The 21,212-nt window shown below is 38.4% G+C and overlaps 1 protein-coding gene across 2 annotated transcripts; it reads right to left on the bottom strand.

Moving 5' to 3' along the window:
* Window positions 1–64: 64 nt before the first annotated feature.
* On the bottom strand, window positions 65–18,637 carry LOC131796901 (endothelin-converting enzyme homolog). 2 transcript variants are annotated; one of them, XM_059114516.2, is made up of 20 exons: window positions 18,526–18,637; window positions 12,823–13,081; window positions 12,399–12,595; window positions 12,030–12,287; window positions 11,133–11,201; window positions 10,475–10,588; window positions 10,273–10,365; window positions 9,886–10,022; window positions 9,176–9,401; window positions 8,791–8,889; window positions 8,265–8,342; window positions 6,906–7,009; window positions 6,402–6,460; window positions 6,029–6,080; window positions 3,977–4,044; window positions 3,725–3,849; window positions 3,564–3,629; window positions 3,234–3,329; window positions 2,627–2,700; window positions 65–1,206 (listed from the first exon to the last, which is right to left on the bottom strand). In XM_059114516.2, the coding sequence occupies exons 1-20, from the start codon at window positions 18,568–18,570 to the stop codon at window positions 1,107–1,109; spliced, it is 2,319 nt and encodes a 772-aa protein (XP_058970499.1). In that variant the 5' UTR covers window positions 18,571–18,637; the 3' UTR covers window positions 65–1,106. The 2 variants fall into 2 exon arrangements, with proteins under 2 accessions (XP_058970499.1, XP_058970500.1); XM_059114517.2 differs by lacking the exon at window positions 18,526–18,637 and adding an exon at window positions 16,161–16,370.
* Window positions 18,638–21,212: the final 2,575 nt, after the last annotated feature.

The following is a 21,212-nucleotide window of genomic DNA, read 5'->3' as shown; positions in this document are numbered from 1 at the left end:
TTTAAAGATAAATTTGATTTCTTTTCTAAGTACTGATAGGGAATACAGTAATGGCTTGTGGATGGTGCTGATAGGGAATACAGTAATGGCTTGTGGATGGTGCTGATAGGGAATACAGTAATGGCTTGTGGATGGTGCTACGCTATGCTTTGATATCACTGCTTCACCTCCAAATGTTCTTGAGGCCAACGAAATTTCTGTAATCAACACCACGTCAAACAGAATAATTGATAGCATCAGTTAGAAAACAGACAGATGAAAGACCACAAACGTAATATCATTACGAGAGGCTGAATCGCTGTGAACAAACACAATATGCCAACTTTATTACTACTTATTTTCCAAATGCTTTGTTCCCTTTGTTCTTAGAATTAATTCTCTTAAGGATTTCATCGTTGCAATGGTGATAAAAGGACCTATAACATTAAAGCAGCAGCGAGACAAAAATAAAAAACAAGTAAGATCATTATTTTGATGTGCAAAGAAATACCAAATAGACTAAAGAGTTCTCGACGCAGATGCACATTCTCATTTCTGCAAGGACAACAAGGTCCTTGTGTTTGAAAACCTAAAAGTTTTTCCTAGCACCTCTCTGCGCTGAAAAAGCAAGGTGTAAATATATTTAGTGTATTTAGTAGGTAGCTAGCCCCTTTATGAGCAGCATTCATTCAAGTGTGTGACCACCGCTAAATGACGGCACTAGATAGAAAAAAAGCAAATGCCTTGTACCATTGGGCAGTGCCTATGTCTAGTAAAAATCTAAAAACTCTCACAGGTAGTAACATGCAGCTGCTTTCTTGGAATGCCACAATAAAAATAATGACCTCTTGGAAGCAGCTCCCCACATACGCTAGCCCCACGCTGCTATCAGTCACAGACAGCGAACACAATTAATTTAACAGTGCTAGTTTCGTTCATAATTTCTTAGGCTTTGCCGTTATGGTAGCTTATTAGCCAAATTTCGTCTCGAGCTACTCAAAGATTGATCGTTATGAAAAAAAAAAAGTTTGTTTGAACCAATTAAGCTGCATCTCTTTGACACTTTGAATCACATTCCCTTCATTACATGAATTTTACAGCGGATTTAGATACTAGGCTTGTTATCGTTACCAGACCGAGCACTTGTTGACTGGGTTCATTGGGCTCCCTGGTAGGCAATTGAATGCTTTTGCAAACTCCGAGAAGTTCATCACTGATGCCTTTGCCCTACGATAAACAGTGAGGAACAATCAAAAAGAGTATAATTGTCTTAAGATTTATAAGAGAGAGAGTGAGCGCTCAGAGAAGATAAATTCAAATACATCTAACGTTGGAACCTCGAACTATATTGATACAAGTTGTAACAATATTTTCGTTCTTGCGCTTGTCAACTTCCTCAGCCCGGCTTATGTCACATAAAAATGTTATGAAATTTTTAAGGCATTAGTACTATTGAAACTTGATTACGATGACACTGTAGTATATCCACTACCGAAATGACTTGAAGTGAAAATACAGCGAGTTCAAAGATGTGCCGCAAGGTTTGCTAACAATCGTTATGCAAACAATTAATAATAATAATAATAATAATAATAATGAACGTTCTTTAATACGCATTTAAGAATCTCAATGCGCTTACAATTTTTACTAAGGTTGAGATCGGACGTCAGCATAATCAGGCGCCTCTGGCAGCCGCTTTAGTCCATGTAACGACCTCACCTTTTCCCCCCCATCCCACCCCAGGGGAGGACATCCATCACACAGTAATCTCGTGCGTGGGAAATTAACGTCTCCTACCCCTAACCCTGCAGGAGACGGGACCTCCATTTATTCGTCCCTATCCGAGAAGACTAGAATATCTAACCATTTCTTGATGTTGAGAAAGGAAGCATATTCTTCTCAGTTAATTTTAAGACCCTGAGTGTTGGTCCGGCCGGTATTGAACTCTCGACCTCCCGCACAGCAGTCCGGCGCTCTCCCAATTGAGCTAACCAGGCGGCGGTTTTTTTTAAACAATTGTTATGCAAAACTGCATGATGTTATGACCAGCTGAGTCTCGATAGCTTCCTGTGTCCGTATGGGGTTAGTATGACTTGATGTGCAACACGATATCCTAGATGTAACGATCACAATCTAGCAGCTTAACCATAAAACCAACACAGATATTAAGACGACAACAATAATCACGCGATTAGAGGTTCCCCTCGTTGATTTTCAATTTTCAAGAAACGATCCAGGTAAAGATAAAAGTCACCTATAGATATCAACTGTACCCCAATGAAAGGATAACAATGATTGTTAACCTAAAATGGCGCTTTATCGTGGATTCGTGTAAAACAAATCCCCAGTAAAACAACATGAATTTACCAGTCCAACTATTAATCGATAAATCGGTTCCACTTTAGTAAAAATATACGAGTTAGATAAAAGTTTAAGAAGAATTTAGGCGTTAGAGGGCAGGGTAAATGCAGACGCGATTTGTTTCCAAAAAAGGAAAAATTTTAACATTTCATGCAAGAACGATAAATGAGGTACGCTTCGCCGATACGAGCGCTTTCGAAGAGATACGAGATATCTTTGATAGAAAAGTACACATCTATTCTACAGAAAAAAGCTTGAAGTGGATATTAGTAGAAAGGAACGTTACCTCCAAGGGGCTGGGCTGTGTTCACTTGATAAAGCAAATTCCTCCCCTCTACTTGAAAAAACTGAACACCAACTCTGGCAAACAATGAAAAATCAAGGATTTTTGTTTTGTATTCCACACAGAAATATAATTATTGAGTTGGTTGTCTGAAAAAACATAGGTTGAGCCAGCTGTCAAACGTGTGGATCAACTCAATACAATCCAGTCAATGGCCTTCACACTCGTCTTGCCATACCACAGGTAGGTGTAGATGTTTCCGAGACAGCACTTTTTTTTCTTAGTAGAGAGCATACAACCAATAAATAAAGACCGAAGATAGCCGTGTACCCCATTGAAGTGTGTCACATTAGTGACACACTTGATTGAGCCTCGTGTGCCACTTTTTTGTTCTTACCAGATTTTGAAATCATCTGTGATCTACTACTGAAAAGACACACGGCAACATGGATCTAGGTTGTCAATGGCTACGTCATCTAGGCGTCTCTTCTTCAATAGATAATCAGCAATGACCAATCATAATGCGCATATACCGATAATTCGGCTGATCATATAAAGCTATCTTCCTAATTGACAAAATGTTGACAAGTCTTAAAAATCATTTACTTACTCTTGCAAAGCTTATAAAGAACACCTGATCATTTGTGAGGTTCATTCCAGGCAGCTGAGGTTCGTTGCCGTTCCGCGCAATCCAGTTCTGATAAGCCTAAAGAAATGAAGAAAACCGTAGTTTAATTCATTAGGGCAATTTAGTAAATTGGCCACAGTTAGCGTTAGCTCCTTGTCAGACCCAATAGTCGACGACGCTCTTTATAAGGTTTACTATGATTTTAGTCAAATATATTTTTTTACAAAATAGGGAAAAAATAGTTTGTTGGAAAGAAAGTCTATTGAAAGTAATTTCTCTGTTGCGGATTGGAATTGAAGGTTCAGAAGTTACCCTGAAGGCCTGTTTGACTCCTCCATTATCGGCTATGTTTTCTGACAAAGTTTTCTCGCCATCAATCTGAGGTGTAAAATGATATTTCAGTTTTAGGAGTGATTCCTGAGCACGGTAAACCGCGGCACGAAATACAAAAAGGAAAATCAGTTAAAACCTACCGTGCCTCCATCGAATGTAAAATTAGAGTATTGATCCTTCAGACATTCGGTTTTTCTTTTGAACGATTTAAGAGTTTCTTCACTCCACCAGTTCCGTTCATCTCCTTTCATATCAAACCGCCTCCCTGTGATCATAGAACAAAACTCAAAATTATTGCAAGTTACAAGTATGCGCACAGTTAGGAAGGACATATTTCGTTTGCTTGGAAAGACAGCTAGTTTTCTACGACGTGAAGAGCGGCACGAACTTACCGTCCACGTCGAATCCGTGAGTTAGTTCGTGTCCCATTATGGCGCCAACCCCTCCGTACAACACAGCCCTGTCGAGACGGAAAGCGGTGCTACCCTTATAAAAATTATACTTATAGATGTATGGTAACCAACTATTCCGAGAGAATTTTTCTGTGTCAAAATGACCTTACTTCTTCAACACGTTTACGAATTGAGCCTTAGAACATTCATAGCGAAGTATAGATTAAAATGCTTTCTAATTCACATGAGAGTAATTCGACCTGGTAAAAGTTTCTTATCAAGTTTTGATATATCCCTTAACTATGATCTGGCTGAATAATCAACGTTAATTTAAGTATCTTTGAGAACTTGTTAACACAATGGATTCACGACTAAGGTAAGGTAAATTAATCACGTGATAAGAAAGAGTCGAGAGTCAAATTTTACGATGAAGAACTGAATGACTGGCCTCAGGGGAAACAATAGATTTTGTTACCCCAAGATCCTTAATATTCCCCTCGCTTTTCCCTCAGGGAACACTGAGAGTAGCAGAGAAGAAGAAATTACTGTCTCCCCTGGGACCAGCTAATAAGAGTTTGCTATATGTAGCAATTTCTTCTTCAGATCTCGTTTGAAAGCGTGTAACTTCTATGACTTCAAAAAGATGTTTTCTTGCCTCAGGCTAGACAAAAATTTACCGCGTTCCGAAAGTTCAAGTTCTAATTTCAAGTTGTTTTCCTCGGGAATCAGTGAAGTTGACCTTATTTGAATTTAGTGGCAGGACAAATCGGTTTGAGTTAGAATCGCATAATTGAATAAAATGTCGCATTCTGATTGGTCAACGAAGCGAAGTATTAAGCGTGGAGTTGCGGGTTGAAAACGAGGCCAAGTGATATTGCTTCGCACCTACGTAAACATAACAACTATCGTCAAATCGTAAGAAAGTTTTCTGCAATGTCATTTTAAAGTGTTTTCAAAACCATTGTCACCTTTTGAAGAGCCAAAAACGAACAAAAGCGTTTTTCAAAGTGAGCCAGAGGTTGTTCCCTGTTTTGAAATGAACTACAAATTATTTGAGTGGCATAAAAATCTCTTTAGCTCGCGACAACGACAAAGCGAGAAAATCCTGTGAACACGGCCCAGAAAATGGCGAGCAAAAGTTCAACCAAACAAGACGAAGAAGCGACAACGGAAGAAGTGCCAGAGTCGATTGTCATATATACAGAAGAAGGAAAAAATACCTTTAGTCGCGATGCTAAACTTTCAGTGCTTTCGTTTGGACACTTCATTTCTTTCAGTTTTGCCACCAAAGAGGTAAAAGGTGTAAATTGTTTTCCTTCTCGAGCAAATGATTTAAAAATTTGAAAAAAGATGTTAAGGATAAACGGCTTGTAAATTCAGTGAAATACCACCATTATCCCGAAGATTGTGTGAATCTTGTTTAAAACGTTTGAAAGCAAATGTAAAAACAAGCTCAAGGTACAAATAAAGTTGTCGTGGATTCAAACTTGTACGACTGACCTTGCTTCCTATTCGCTAACGCAATGACAGTTCTGACAGTTGACTTTGAAATGGCTCTCTCGCGCGCGCCCAGGATAAAACAAACAGTATTATTACTGTTTTCTTTTTTTCTTATATTTATTCAATTATGGGTTTCAAGAAAAATTCATCACCTGACTCGTGAATTTCGCGTTAATTGCACTTGAAAACCGATTATCGCTCGAATCACGAAGCGGTGAATGCGATATCGGTTTTCGCGTGCAATTTAACGCGGAATTCCCCATGAGGTAATGAATTTTCCTATGATATCAGTGATCAGACGACTGAGGTGAAAGGAATAGCATCAACCTTGATAACAAGAGAAACTCAAAACTCAATTGTAAAAGATTGTATATCTTTTAGAGAAAGTATCTACTAACCTCTCATGATGATCGATTGACCACTGAAAATCAGTTTTAATGTTGTATCACTCTTTTACACATGCGCACAATTGAGCACTGACTACTAGAAACTCCCAGGGACAAGTCTAACATCCATTTGAAAAATGACTCTAAGTCCTTCTCACTCACTTACCTGGGATACTTCCTATTGTAAAATGGGGATTGTAGAATAGCCGCCGGAAACACTAAAACCAATCGAAATAAATTATTATCGCAAAGGTATTCCCAGCTAAGTAGCATACTTTACAAGCGAAAGAAGTCATTCGATAGTCTGGTTTCGTGGCATAAATCTTTGGTACCGGTAATTGTCCTCCTGTTATGATGGGCAATAAATGTTTTGTGACGCCTCCTACGGATACGCTTCAATCTACAGTTAATTATCGTTTGGTAAACGACAGAATGTAAACAGAAGCCATTTCGGAACAAATACAGTATCTCTGAGCCATAAGGGTCCTTTGACATGAGTGAGCTTAAATGTTCAAATAGAACAAATTTCTCTAACTCACCCATTTTGTTGGCCAACATATCGTAGTAGGCGTTGATGGATATTGGTGATAGAGCCCACCTATTTGATAAATACAATTAGCAGTTACTTTGCAAGCAATCGTACACGCAAGAAAAAAGTTTTCGTACATTGCTGCAAATGATTCTGAGTTATCAAAATGATGTTAATAAAAAGCAATTTGTTACTCTCACTATCAATTCTCTTTACACAAACCCTCTTTCATTTATAAGCCTATTTATTATTTTTTGAAGTAGTTTTTTTAAACTAATGAAATAGATTCTTTAATTGTGATAAGACTTTTTTCAAAACGTTCTTTTGTACCGAACGGTATAACTGCACTCCCTCCCCTCTGCCTACGCTAACTATATTCCCTGCTAAAATACCTTAAAAAATTATATCTGTAGTAACTCTAGTACAAAGACAGTCAAGGGCTCCTCTTATATAAAGGCAACAGAAATTTGAAATTCACTACAAGTTAGCCATGAGCACGTAAGTCTACAATTACCCAGACTCGTCGACAGGTTTTCCAAAGTAAGCAAGATCTCTTTCTGTTATGGCCTGGTCCAATGATAACTCATTCTCAAAGTAGGTTGTTTGATTGCAGTTGACCTTATTGTAGTCACAAAGGCAAAGAAATGATCAACTCTTGGATTAATTGTCGTTCGTCACTTAAAATTTTCGGTAACTCCCTTCTCACCTTGGTTGGCCATGGGTTATAAATATTGAATAAGGTAGGATAAGATAAGACGGAACGAGAGGAGAGGAGAGGAGAGGAGATGGACGAGACGATACAAGATGAAACGAGATGAGACTAGATAAGACGAGACGAGACTAGATAAGACGTGACGAAGCGAGATGAGACGAGACTAGATGAAATGCGACAAGATGAGAAGATATGAGATTAGATTACATGAGACGAGACGAGGTGAGATGGAGTGAGATGAGATGAAATGAGATGAAATGAGATGAGATAAGGTGAGATGAAATGCTATGAGATGAGATGAGATGAAGTGAGATGAGATGAGACTAGAGGAGATGAGATGAGATGAGGTAAGATGAAATGAGATGAGATGAGATGAAATAAGATGAGATAAGATGAGATGAGATGAGATGAGGTGAGATGGAGTGAGATGAGATGAAATGAGATGAAATGAAATGAAATGAAATGAGATGAGATGAGCTGAGATGAGATGAGATGAGATGAGATGAAATGAGATGTGATGTGATGTGATGTGATGTGATGAAATGAGGTGAGATGTGATGTAATGTAATGAGATGAGATGAGGCGAGAGGAGATGAGATGAGATGAGATAAGGTGAGATGAAGTGAGACGAGATGAGATGAGATGAGATGAGACAAGGTGAGATGAGATGAGATGAGATGAGATGAGATGAAATGAGATGTGATGTGATGTGATGTGATGTGATGTAATGAGATGAGATGTGATGTGATGTAATGAGATGAGATGAGATGAGATGAGATGAGGCGAGAGGAGATGAGATGAGATGAGATGAGATAAGGTGAGATGAAGTGAGACGAGATGAGATGAGATGAGATGAGATGAGACAAGGTGAGATGAAATGAGATGAGATGAGATGAGAAAAGATAACTTTAAATTTAACGTCGAAAACGTAAGGATTGGTCATTTTGTCTCCCATGCTAAAGGCTCATATAAAAAACACTCATGTTATCCGTTGTACAACGCTACTACTCTGTCCCTACTTTTAGGAAGTTGGTGAGCAGTTTCTTCAATACATAGCTACTGTTATAAGAGAATGCTAATTGAATAATAACTCGAAATAGGTACTTCCCAGTAAATAATGACTCTCTGAGCTATAATAATCTAATAATTTATTTTAATTACATCCTTGTACTCCTCATCTAAAAGCTTGTCATCCACAATGTAATCTGGAAAGCCAATGTTCTCCACCATCATTTTCGCCTGCCAAGTCAAAACAGACATATGATAAATGAGAATCGAAATAGTGCAGGGTCATAAGTTATAACAATTTTAAAATGGAAGTTATTCTTTTCGAAGTTACTGGATTTATTCTTCAATCGCTAACTTATCGTCTTTTCTCGCGGAAGGTGCGATTATCTTAGGGTAAACTGACTGCAAACGGTCGGACTAAGAAGTGTTGGCTGTTGTCATTTTGTTGAATTGTGATGCCTGGGGAGATGCTCACTCTTATATTGTCTCTCTCTCCCTTCGCAATGTTTGTAATCGACTTTTTCAAAGTTGCCCAGATATCTTAACGGGTCATATGTCTTGACAATTTAATTGTTCCTTCTCCATACGTCGGCCATGTTTTGAGAAATAAGCGATATTGTTTAAAAGGACCCTCGCAAATTGTATTTCACATGAAGCTGAAATAATTATCTGTGGTTACCTTCTGTATAGCGAGAGATTTTGTTTTTTCGTCCATCCAATCAAGTTCCAATATGTTCTGTTCGAACGCTTCCTTGATATCATCCGCCAGCTCTTTTGCCTGAAATAGATTTATAGGATACATCAAGTTACAAAGCTAAATGGAGTTCACCTCGTGTCCAGGAAGGCACAACGATAGTCTAGACTAGTCCTGACCATACGACTTATCGTGTAGCACTGTTTCGAGGCGGAAGATAGTCCAAAATTAGTTGGTCTACGAGCAAATTAAAATCATGTAAAATTTTACTGCGCTTGCAGTCACTTGCAGCATACACACTCCTTTTCAAGAACGCCCCCACTAAGAAAAGATTGACTGCTCCCCCAAAAATTGCAGTATTTTTCTTTACAATTTTCTTGCTGTTCCCATTGAAGAGACTGTCCACATATATTCTGGAGAGAGGTGCAGCAAAGTATTTTTCTCTCATCAGTTGAACGCACAACTCATCTCGCGAGATAGGTATCCAGTAGCCCTCTAAAGTTATGAAAAAGTTCTCCAAAATCTTTTCAAATTCGTCTCCCAGGCGTAAGTATACGGAGTCTACCAATCGCCACATCATATAGTTAGCAATGGTTCTTTAAAGGAAGTAAAGAGAAGAGCAAGTCAACACATCAAATCTTTACCAAATCGCGCCTGGTTATACCCGACATGGCAGATTACAGCAGATCGTCATCGTAATCAACTATTTTTAACTTTTCACGCGGAGGTAAGGGCTTTGAAAGATTTTCTGAGTTCAGTAGGTGTTCATTAAATCAGTACTTACAACTGCTTTTAGGGCAAACCACAACACGGGCTTGTAGTATTTTCCACAAACCATTAAAGGCATTTGATTGATGACAAAACTGTATGGGTTAGACGCTAAGTAAAGTGACGGGCAAAACACAATTTTGTTTAGAATTTAAAAATAAACTCTCAAGTGGTGAAATAAAATCAATCAAGTGATCATCGTGATTCAAGTTATACAGGTAGCAGGCCCAATAATTGTACAGGGTAAACACTGATCGATTAAAGCCTTTCCTTGCCTGCCTTGCCAACCATTACATCATGTTATGCGTTCACCTGTTTGGTGTGTCATCGAGAAGGTTAGTTATGTTTTTTAAGAAGTCTACTCCGTAAACTATAACAAGTTCTTCATCAGAGACATGTTTGCCAGTGACAGGCAACAAAAGCTGCTCGAGGAATACTTTCCATTTCATCTATAAAAACAGCAACAAAATATATGGTTAATTTATGTACTGCTTAATGGGCAATAAAAACCTTCCAGGATTTATGTCTTTCTGGACATTTTCGTCTGGTCTTCATAGGTGATTCCCCCCCCCCCCTCACCCCCGCAACAATGAATTGTGATGACAGTAAATCTGCCAATCAAAAGAACGTGACTTAAACTTTGAGAAGCTTTACGTTGGTAATGTAAAGCTTTCTATTCAGTATATACAAACTACATACCCTGTTGCTACCAGCATATTGGTCCAGCTCTTTAACAGTCAGTTTCTTGTACATATTTTCGTCATCATACGCTTTAGGGGCACTTGGCATGATCTGTGCACAATGATGATAATTAATACAAAGATTTCTAAGACGACAGAAACGATGGCGAAAGAAACATATAAATACAATTAATATTACTCAATGATGCAATGAAACAAACCTTAGCAAGTTTGATCTCAAAATCGATGATATTCAGGATGTCTGGGAGTGAATCATTTTTTGCTCCAAGTGCTTTAGTTAGATTCAAAATAAATTCCTTATAAACCTTTCGTCCCTTAGAAAGAACGCAAAAATCGTTAGCGAAACAATGTGACAATTTCTACTGTTCAAATATCATTGATATTTAAAATCAGACAGTGAAAGCAGCTTTCGAGCATGCTTTGATGCCGTTCTATTTGCTAGCTTGACATGAAAACAAATTTGGGAAATAAAACCTCTTGTTGGTGTCGATGGACGGTTACACTTTGGAAAACTATTCGCAACTCTTTTACTAGAGATGGGTCAAAACATGTACCTATATTTAGGTAGTTTTGTACAACTACATGTAGATGACCTGACTGGTCTAGAAACACAATTTTCTGATCAAAAAAAGTCGATAAATGCCGTGATAATTTAACATGTTGGGAAAATTATAGGCGAGTTCAAAATTGCCAAGAATTTCGTCTGAAATTTATATCACTATCTGTACTCTAGCTGGGCGGTATTTCTCTGCTATTTCCCTTAGAAATACGAGATAAACTGTGAAAGAAAAGAAGGATACTTTTGCGACATGGGTTTCCATTTTTTCTTTTAATCACTTTCAATCAAAATAAACATACCTTAATTCCATAGGTGGTATTAGAAGTTAAACGGCCTCGTGAAAGACCCAAAAGGGCTAACGGTCTTATCTAGAAACAAAAGTGATGTGAGAATAAAAATAATCGTTTTGGGAAAGAATCGAAAAAAGAAAAAGAAGTCAGAAAGGTAATAACAAGTAGTAAGATATTGGATAGTAAGGAGCGGAGGGTTTGCAGATTCAATTCAACGAGAGGGCAACTTGAGACAGTACAACAAGCTATCCTTGATGAAACAAACACTATGAACTTGCATCCCGTTCACTGTACAGTAACACTTCCGTGGAACCTCTATTAAGGGAAACCTCAAGGAGCACAAACACACGTCACTATCAAGATGAACACGGGACTGACTCCATCTAGAACCTAGGGCGTATCGTAAAACTACAGTAGAAATGGGTTTTAAACTTTAGCATTACGCCGTGTAGCGTTTTGATGTCTTATTCTAATTACATATCGTAGGCAGCGCAATGATGGTTACTTCGCCAAACATGCCGATCGAATTCTGGAAGCCACTTATTTCCCAATATTACACGTACATAACCAGTAAACATAAGCTGAACTCAAGAGTTAAAATTACATGTTTCTAATTTCTGGAGGTACACTCGTTTACACGTAAGTATATGATTGCTACGCCCACTTTTACCTCGGGCTCTCTCCGGCCCCAGTTGGTATTTGACGGAGTTGACTGAATGACGTATACACTCCCTTTTCCAATGGAATCTTCAAAATCAAAGACCTTAACGCGCGTAATTACCGACGCTTGTGGCCGGTAACAGTCCCTTTCTCATAGGTACGTTAAGGGAGAAACTTAATTTAGATCATGACCAAGTCAAAACTCAAAATGCTACTAGATTTAACTTTCGTTTGAACTGAGCTTACTTGGATGATATTGACGCTACTGTTCCGTGGATCAGCACCTACAAACACGGTAAACAGGGGTCCTAAAGACAGTTTTCTTCTCATTAACGCAAGATATTTTGTCATGTCCCAAGATTCTTCCTTCCAGTCGTCTGTAGTCAAAGTCCAAGATCCATATTCCTTTAACAAATCCTCCAAAGGCTTGGTTCCTCTTTTGTTAATTGCCTTTGTATCCAAACACGACTTATAGTAAGCTATCCCTTTCTTGAAGGACGAAAGCTTGAAGGAAATTAAATACAAAAATTGGCACGCTAGTAAGGACTAGTCATCTCCATACATAAATATCAAGACTGAAATTTTGGGAACAGCAAGTGTCTGTTACGAACTTACCCTAGAATATTCAGCTTGCTTCTCTTTACTATGTAGAATCTCTCTGACAAACTGATTACTTTCCTCCTCCAGTTTGGTAAATTGATTCCATTCTTCCTTCTGATTAGGAAGCGGATTTTTCTTTATCCATCCACCACATGCGTATTTATAAAAGTCCTCACAAGGATTGACATTGGGATCTAAGAAACTAAACAAGTCTGCAAGACAATATAACGGGGAAAGTAAGATCTTTGGTCTTCTTGCAGAATAATCATGATTCAGATATCATGAAGGTTATAGGAGATAAGGGGCGGTCGCGTTTATTTTACAACTTTCCACTGGGCAACAATCACAAATGAAGGCAGTCTGTGCTTATTTTTTAGTGCGATGCACGAGTAGTTGAATGGATTCTTTTTCGGTTATGAAGAAAACTTTGCAAAGTTACCTGAAGATGTGAAAACACAATCTCTTGTTACGCATGGGTAGGATGCAGTGTTTTTCTCTTTAATCTGCGAGTTTGAGCGAGCCTTCTTTGCGTACAGAAATCCAAAGACCATTGCCATAAGAACAAATAAGGAAACAAGGAAGACTATTACGCCAACTAGGAGTTTTTCACGTTTCGTGAACCGTCTTGTATTCTTCCCAGTTCGCGGCTGTGTCGCTATCAACAAATGTTCAGACACTTGCGCAGATTGTACATCTCGCTGAAGACAAGTAATAATAACAGCACAACTGAGCTTTTCTCCAGTATTAAATTGGTTGAAAAGAGTTGAAAGCATATCATGCATTGATAAGGGAAAGAAAACCACAATTCGCCAGAAAGAAATCGGACGATGGTATAGAAACGTTTTGAATACTTCTTTTAACTAAATTTTCTATTTCCTTCATTCGTCACAACCTCTTCATTCGTCACAACCTCTTCCCGTGCTACTGAAAATCTGAAACGTCGACAATGATGCGACACCAAAACAAAATGTGCTATTGAAACTCATTCATAGTCTGTAACACTACCGTGGCTGCTACAGTCACATATTAAAATATCACGCTAAAACAGATCCCTGGGAGGGAAGCAGATGGCATGACTGAAAAACTAAATGGGTTCAACAAATGAGATAAAGAAACCACAAAGGCAAATGAATTTGCCAGCTCATGAGAATGTCTATATTTTCTTGGCCGGCTTTATCTTGTATAACCGCTTGAGCTTTTAGTTAAAACAACAACAACAGACATTTATCTGTCAAAGTAGTATGGTAGCTTGTTCCGGACGTTCAGTTAAACGAAGCGAAATATTAAACGGCGCGACAGTAGCGACGATGTGAAAAACTTCCTGGTTTTTTTATTTTTTTTATTCCTCCGCTGCTCTCACGTTGTTTATTGTCGCACTTACTTAAACTAACTGGACGCCTAGAACAGACTTAAAATATGGACGCTTGTTGAAATTAAAATTTTTTGCAATTTGCCCGTTAATATTAAACATGAAAAAATTACTCAGTTCTGATTGGTTTAGATAAATGCAGTTTTCATGTAATTCAGTGCAGTCTGATTGGTTAAGATGAATGCAGGTTTCAGGAAATTCAATGTAGAAGAAGTAACAAACCAGACTGAACAATTCCTTGAACTGTTTAGCCGGACTTAGAACTTTTTTGAGCCCTAAAGATGCGAAAATATCATATTATATTATTGTTTTGATCGTACGCAGGGTTTGAACAAACTATTTTTTCACTTTGATGCGCGCGCTTTGCCTCTGCATAATTATGATAAGCCATCTCGTATTTTTCCATGGATATTATTAATACGTAATCACAGGATTTTTCTCGTGCACTTTGGAATAAAACACTAGCTCGTGCAATTTTGTTGGTCTTTGAAAAAATTTACTCGTGCTCATTTATTCCAAATTGCACTCGAAATCAAGTGATTACCTATACTAATTGAGGATCAATTAAGGGAAGGAAAATCACGCAAGTGATTTTTGTATCAGCCGAAAAAGTATAGAGAGCGATTTCCAGTGAAATCTAGCCTGTAATGCAGCCGTCTTATTAGAGCAAGTTAACGTTAAGAAGCTCGCTATCGCTTATTCAACCGGCCATGTTTGATTCAGAGATAGAGGCAGCGGTGGGGGGATGGAAGCTGGGAAAGGCGAAATAATCACTTCTCACCCCCACCCCTTTCATAATTTTTGACCGTCGCTCACCTCCTTGGTACAAATTTCTTTCTCTCCTCAACTTTCCGCTAGCATTAAAATAAAAGGTGGCGGTCACAATTTTCACCAGGAAAATATTGAGCAGTCGCTCGCCAAATTTGCGCCTGCTCTGCAAGCTAAGAGAAATCTAAAGAACACAGGTTCGAAATTGCACGAGGCACTGGAGTTAATCGTGATGGACGAATCGCAAACTGTCGAGACCTGAAAGGGTAACAGGTTCGCTGTGCTCTAGGATCTCCAGAAGCGATAATAATGAGAGCCTGATCGCACGCTGATGGACTGTCTTAGCATTTTAACAGCATCACTTATTTATGACTTCCATCGTGATTTGAACAATCAACTAATTTTTCCCGCGATACACAGCGTTACCCATTAGTGTCACATTTCAATTTGAAAGAGCACTTGCACAATAGCACAATACAACATTAGCAGGACTTTTTCGCAACTTTTTGTCGGCGTGATCGCATGATTTGTATCCATTACCCTTGGAACGAAACGTTGTTGACGTGACTATTTATACTTTTCTAAAACGATATTGGCGAATAATTTGACACTTTTAACGATCAAGATGCCGAAATATCATGATTGACACCTCTCCATGAGCCGGAATCGGAAAACAATAGCATCCTTGCCGGCTACACCCCTAGCAGACCTCTCGCTAACTACCGGCATATATAGAAATAGAAGGAATAGAAGGAAAAGTACATCTGTGTATTAAGTTATTCTTATAGCTGATTGTTTGAACACAGTATAGCTTGACACGATTTTCATTCTAAATAGGGAGTACCGAAGAGTTTTGACAGTCACCTTTAGCAAGCTTTATTGACAGGTACGTTATTATGTTTAATGTGTGCGCACAATTGCTTATCTTAATCGTATGAAAAGCTTTATCAAGAAATCTATTTCATTCAGTTTGACATTCGATTTCTAGATAAGCAATCGTGCTCACAAATTAAATTTTACAATTCAAAAGTCCGAAATCGCGTGTGCTTCATTCACCACAACAAAAGCGCAGCAAGACTTTATTTGTAGCAGGAAATGTCGAGGTAAAGTTTATTCGTATGTAAGCATGCAGCAACGGCTACTATTTGAAAATAATTGCAGAGAAGAAAGACAGGTTTTGAAAAACGTTATAAATAATAAGATAGTTTTAAAACTGAAATAAGGTTTGCACAGTAATTTTGACCCTGATAAGACCTGATAACCTGCTATATTTACAGTTGACGATTAGTTTTTTGCCCATTTGACAGTAGTCAGACAACAACGATGAGACCCTTAAGTCTTAACATGCACGGTGTTTTCCTCCTTTTCTGGTCTATTCCTGTCTAAGGGTCATGGTTGTAAGTCCTTTCAGGCACACCTCTATTCCTTCTACCGACTGTTTGGTCACAAGGCCTTTTCGAGGCAATTTTCATTGCGTTACACGTAGGCTTAGCACACGGAGGTCAGTTCGCGATTTGCATCTGTTTTCAATGGCTGCTTTCATTTAAGAACTAAACATCAAAGACTGTGAGCGCAAGGTACATGCTTGTATTAAATCTGCCATAATGATCAATTAGAGAAGTTAACTCATTCTAAGATACCTCTTTCCTCTCTTGAGAATTCCTCATGTCAGCTTTTCAATCAATAATCCAGTGTGTAGTTGTATTGTGTTTTTCACAAAGCCGGGTCCGTCAATCATGTGTACAAAGAACTTGGAATATCCTTCGAAAATGGGTTTAATCAATACCGGTTGGTTGGTTCCGTTGAACAGACTAACGTGTGGAACGCCTGCCGGAGGCAGTTTTCGGTTGATTATTTAATCTAGAGTGACGTTATCAAAACAGCAATGGGGCGTGCAAAGGATAATGGTCTCCTTCTTTATTCCTGGACTCGGCTTCTCGTGGAATAGATTTCGTGTCATTAAACACGTTAAAACCGGTTGTGCTTAAGGAAACTGGTTATCATTAACCAAATATGAATTCTGTGAAAAATATTTGAAGAGCCGTAATGTAATTCCTTCACCGCAGGAATTTCAGCTGGTGGCAAATTCACTGCGATCAGAAACCAATATGTGACTAAAATAAGAATTATTTTGCAAGGGTTACATTCACAGGATGGAGCATGCAAGCAGTTCCAAATTCTGCTCTTTTGTAGTGTTTCCCTTTTTTCATTTTCGATGAATATGATGTTGTGTGAAACGATTGAACTTAGATGTACGCCACCTTAAATTATTTACCCAGACTCTGAATACTCATTATTGATTGACGCACCGAATCTGATAGCTCTAACTCGCAGTGGGAAAAATTCTGGTTCAACAGTGGTATGCGCGGATTTGCGTGAGTGAGTTCTTTTTTGACCAGTAGAGCCAAGAGGTTCTCGTTGCCGTCAAGGCTTCGCCTCCAAAGTATCTCACACGCTAACGAAAGCGAACGATAATTATTCTCACTTTCTGACGTAACTCTTCACTTTCTAACATAACTCCTCAAAACTTTCATCAATTAGAAGGTAAATCCTTTTCAAAAAATAGATTCCATAAATTTATTTAGTGCAGCTGTCTACAAACACTTCACTGTAATAGCTTCAATCACATAATACCAATCAAACTTAATAAGGTTCACTAGATACATCTCTGGGTCATCTCTGAGTGTGCTCTTTAAGATCTAAGCACAGTTGTCACAGTAAAGAAAATAAAGGCATGAAAAGACATATACATATTATGTATTGATTTTTAAGTATTATGTGGGATGTTTTCCTAAATATTCATTAAGCTTGACGAAAATAACATACTAATACTAGAACATCGGTCGATATTGGTGTAAGTGAAGAGTTTAATAAACCTTAGATTATTACTTTTTGTGGTAATGTTAGAATTACTTTTTTGAACGTAGATCATATCTGGTTTTAGAAAAATGTGTCCAAAACTGCTGTAAATGATCATTCAATCTTTGACTGTCCCTTATTTCTGGTTACGATGTTGTCCCTGGAGTGGATTAGAGTGTGACTGTTGCCGATCTTTGTAATTACTCTCTAATCACTGTGTACAATAGGGTTAATAAGCCGAACGTAAACAATTGTTTTAGGTGCATGTACTGAACTCTAATTATTCATGAGAACTCAAATAATATATAAAATCACTTCTTGTAAGAGTTTTGTCAATCACACAAACACCACAACTGTTCACTAACAAAGTTTTAACTTGGATTGAGACGCATTCCATAGCATTATTACAGGATTGATAATGAAGTGAAACTTCTTTATTATGCAGTTAGTTCTTGTTTAAAATTTGCATGACAAATTGCATCGGTTGAAACTGCTAACACATCGTTTTCGTTTGTGTTGACGACGATTATCCTTGCTCTACCTTATTTGTTGGAAAGGCTGATTAACCCAAGTTAGAAATTAAATTTACTTGTTCCACACATTCGCAATCAATTAAATGTGATCCTAGGAGACTTACGCAGTTCAAAACTTTTAAAAGATCTTCAATACGCAATAACCAGCCTGTAAGAATGCCAAAACATTTGCGCTCTGTATCAAGAAATTTTCGATCCATTCACATATGCTGATTCACTAGACCTTTCCCACACATCAACTGGCGCTAAGTGCCCGTTACTAAATTCGTAGAAACATTCCTCCTTCATCCTTACCACTCCCCTTGACATATCGAAATTTGATGTAAGTCCAAAAAAGTCAACAGATTTATGGAGTAGCGCAGATACAGAGCCCTCTGGCTTGAATGTCAGAGCTCTGACTGCTCAAAGAGTGTTGTTGCCTTTTCATGAATATGAGATACGCTTTCAGGATAGTAAGCATAACATCAACAAACCGAGTCATACGATGAGCACTACTGGGCTGTTATGATAATCATCATTGTCATTATTATTCTTAAAGGTTATTTTCGACTGCTTAGAGATCTCAAAGGATCGTGCAAGCACGAGTAGATTGCTCATGTGTGACATTACTTACAAGACCTTGTTGATCACCCCGCATCGAGGTTTTTACCAGTGCCATTGCTTGGATGGTGTGCTTTCTCCTATATCTCTCGGTCAACGAAAGAACTTAGCACCGTCTCGGTTAGCGCCACTGACCGAAAATGATTCTCTATTGTTTATAAATGCTAATTTCGTACCTTTCTACTTCACCGACTCCTTTTAAAGGCATCAATAAGTAAGCAGTGCTGGATAGTCGTTGGGAATATTTATTTCACGGGGCTTCTGTCAAGCTAACCGTCTGAAGGAACTACATCACGATGTTTTAGGAAACGTTCTATTTCTTACAACAAACTACATGATCATCGAAGAATGAGACTATTATAGTTATAATACTCGTTCCGAGGACGTAGTTTGTGTTGACTGAACCGATCCTAAAAATAGATCTTTGCGTAAACTGTGAAGCACATTTTTTATGTTTTCTATCCGACTCCACTATTCTCCACCCTGACCTGAATAACAAATGACTGCAGTGCCCTTTTCAGAACCGTTTTGAAGGGACTTAGATAAAACCCATCTGGGTTTCATTTTCACAACTTCAAAAAAGAACTTGACAGCACAGACGCTTGTTATTGTTTTCTTCGATTTCTTCCGATTAAAAGAAAATGAGCATCTGAATATTCATGTCTAATTCTATGATATGATACTTTTTACAAGCGATTAGGATATGATTTCAATAGCACAACCAGATTATGTAAATGTGTAAATTTCTTGAAAGATCAAATGCCAACTTATTTATCACATAGCTTGTTAATCATCACGTATTACTGATTCTGAAGTTAAAATCACTGCTGCAGCTAAACTCAAATTTGAAATCTACATGCTTGCAAGAAAAACTGGATCATGTGTACTATAGGTGGACTCGGTCGACATATCGGGCGACAGTCGACCGATATATCGGTCGACTATCGGTCGACTATCGGTCGACAATCGACCGACTATCGGTCGATAGTCGACCGATAGTCGACCGATGGTCGACCGATGGTCGACCGATGGTCAACCGATATATCGACCGACTGTCGGCCGATGCATCGGCCGATATGTAGCGATCAACTGCCGGTCAAGTATCGGTCAAGTATCGGTCAAGTATCGGTCAAGTATCGGTCAAGTATCGGTCAAGTATCGGTCAAGTATCGGTCAAGTATCGGTCAAGTATCGGTCAAGTATCGGTCAAGTATCGGTCAAGTATCGGTCAAGTATCGGTCAAGTATCGGTCAAGTATCGGTCAAGTATCGGTCAAGTATCGGTCAAGTATCGGTCAAGTATCGGTCAAGTATCGGTCAAGTATCGGTCAAGTATCGGTCAAGTATCGGTCAAGTATCGGTCAAGTATCGGTCAAGTATCGGTCAAGTATCGGTCAAGTATCGGTCAAGTATCGGTCAAGTATCGGTCAAGTATCGGTCAAGTATCGGTCAAGTATCGGTCAAGTATCGGTCAAGTATCGATCAAGTATCGGTCAAGTATCGGTCAAGTATCGGTCAAGTATCGGTCAAGTATCGGTCAAGTATCGGTCAAGTATCGGTCAAGTATCGGTCAAGTATCGGTCAAGTATCGGTCAAGCATCGGTCAAGTATCGGTCAAGTATCGGTCAAGTAGCGGTCAAGTAGCGGTCAAGTATCGGTCAAGTATCGGTCAAGTATCGATCAAGTGTCGGTCAAGTATCGGTCAAGTATCGGTCAAGTATCGGTCAAGTGTCGATCAAGTATCGGCCAAGTATCGGTCAAGTATCGGCCAAGTATAGGTTCACTTACCGAGCATATCGCTCAGAAGAAAATAGGCTAAGAAAGAGTGCGAGGTTTTTTCGATATATGTTCCGATTTGGTAATGGAAAAATACATTGTAAAGTTGGTCGCTCTTGTGTAATTAATGTTGTACCTTAACGTATTTCCATTATTCCTAAAACTACCCGGCTTATGCTTTATCCCTGATGTCATCCTGCCCTTAATCCAACATACCTAAAATAATTATTATTCCTTAGCTCTTATAGCTCTAACAGGTCCTTAACGTTATATTGCTTGTACAACGTTACCGATATCAACTGTCCAGTTTATGTCGGTAATGGGATCCACCTAAATTGTATCAGCTTAAATTGCAGTGTGTAACTGCCCAGCTAAACGAAAAGTAAATGATCTTTTGAAACTGAACTAGGCGGTTAAACTCATAAGCAAAGCGATTTTATAAAGACTTCTTTTTGCAGTGTGAGGTCAGCCGTTGTTTGTTTGTTTTTTCACTATTGTTATTTTACCTAGAATAGGGCGTCTTTTTGGGGGTTTGGGCCTTAACAACGGTATCAATTTTTTTTTATCCTTAAATAGGGAACTCCGCGGCACCCACCGATCGGAAATACAGTACTAATCCGCTCATAAGAACCTAGAATTCACGAACCTGTTAGCCTAAAAATATCAATTTAGACCCCCTTTACATAAGAACCTATTTAGCCTAAATTTGAAACAGGTTCCTTTTTTAGAAAATAAACCTTAAAGATCTTCAGGCAAAGATAAAAGACATGACTCTCAAAAGTAGTGAACTTAAACATGTATGAACTATAAAAATCTCTAAATTTGGTATAAATAATGTATGAAAAACAGTAGTATGTACATGTTGGTTTTGAATTAGAATTCACATGAGTACACCCTACGAGTACATTTAGAACTGAGAACTCAG

This window comes from Pocillopora verrucosa, chromosome 9, assembly GCF_036669915.1.
Source record: "Pocillopora verrucosa isolate sample1 chromosome 9, ASM3666991v2, whole genome shotgun sequence".
Taxonomy (NCBI): domain Eukaryota; kingdom Metazoa; phylum Cnidaria; class Anthozoa; order Scleractinia; family Pocilloporidae; genus Pocillopora; species Pocillopora verrucosa.
Note: the sequence above shows the minus strand (reverse complement) of the source record. Positions and strands in the feature narration are given on the sequence as shown.

Coding starts and splice junctions, on each gene's coding strand:
- LOC131796901 (XM_059114516.2), bottom strand. CDS start 18,570: ATGGCACTGGTAAAAACCTCGATGCGGGGTGATCAACAAGGTCTT. Junction 12,596..12,822: donor TTGTGTTTTCACATCTTCAG/GTAACTTTGCAA, acceptor ATTGTCTTGCAG/ACTTGTTTAGTTTCTTAGAT. Junction 10,589..11,132: donor ATACCACCTATGGAATTAAG/GTATGTTTATTT, acceptor GTTCTTTCTAAG/GGACGAAAGGTTTATAAGGA.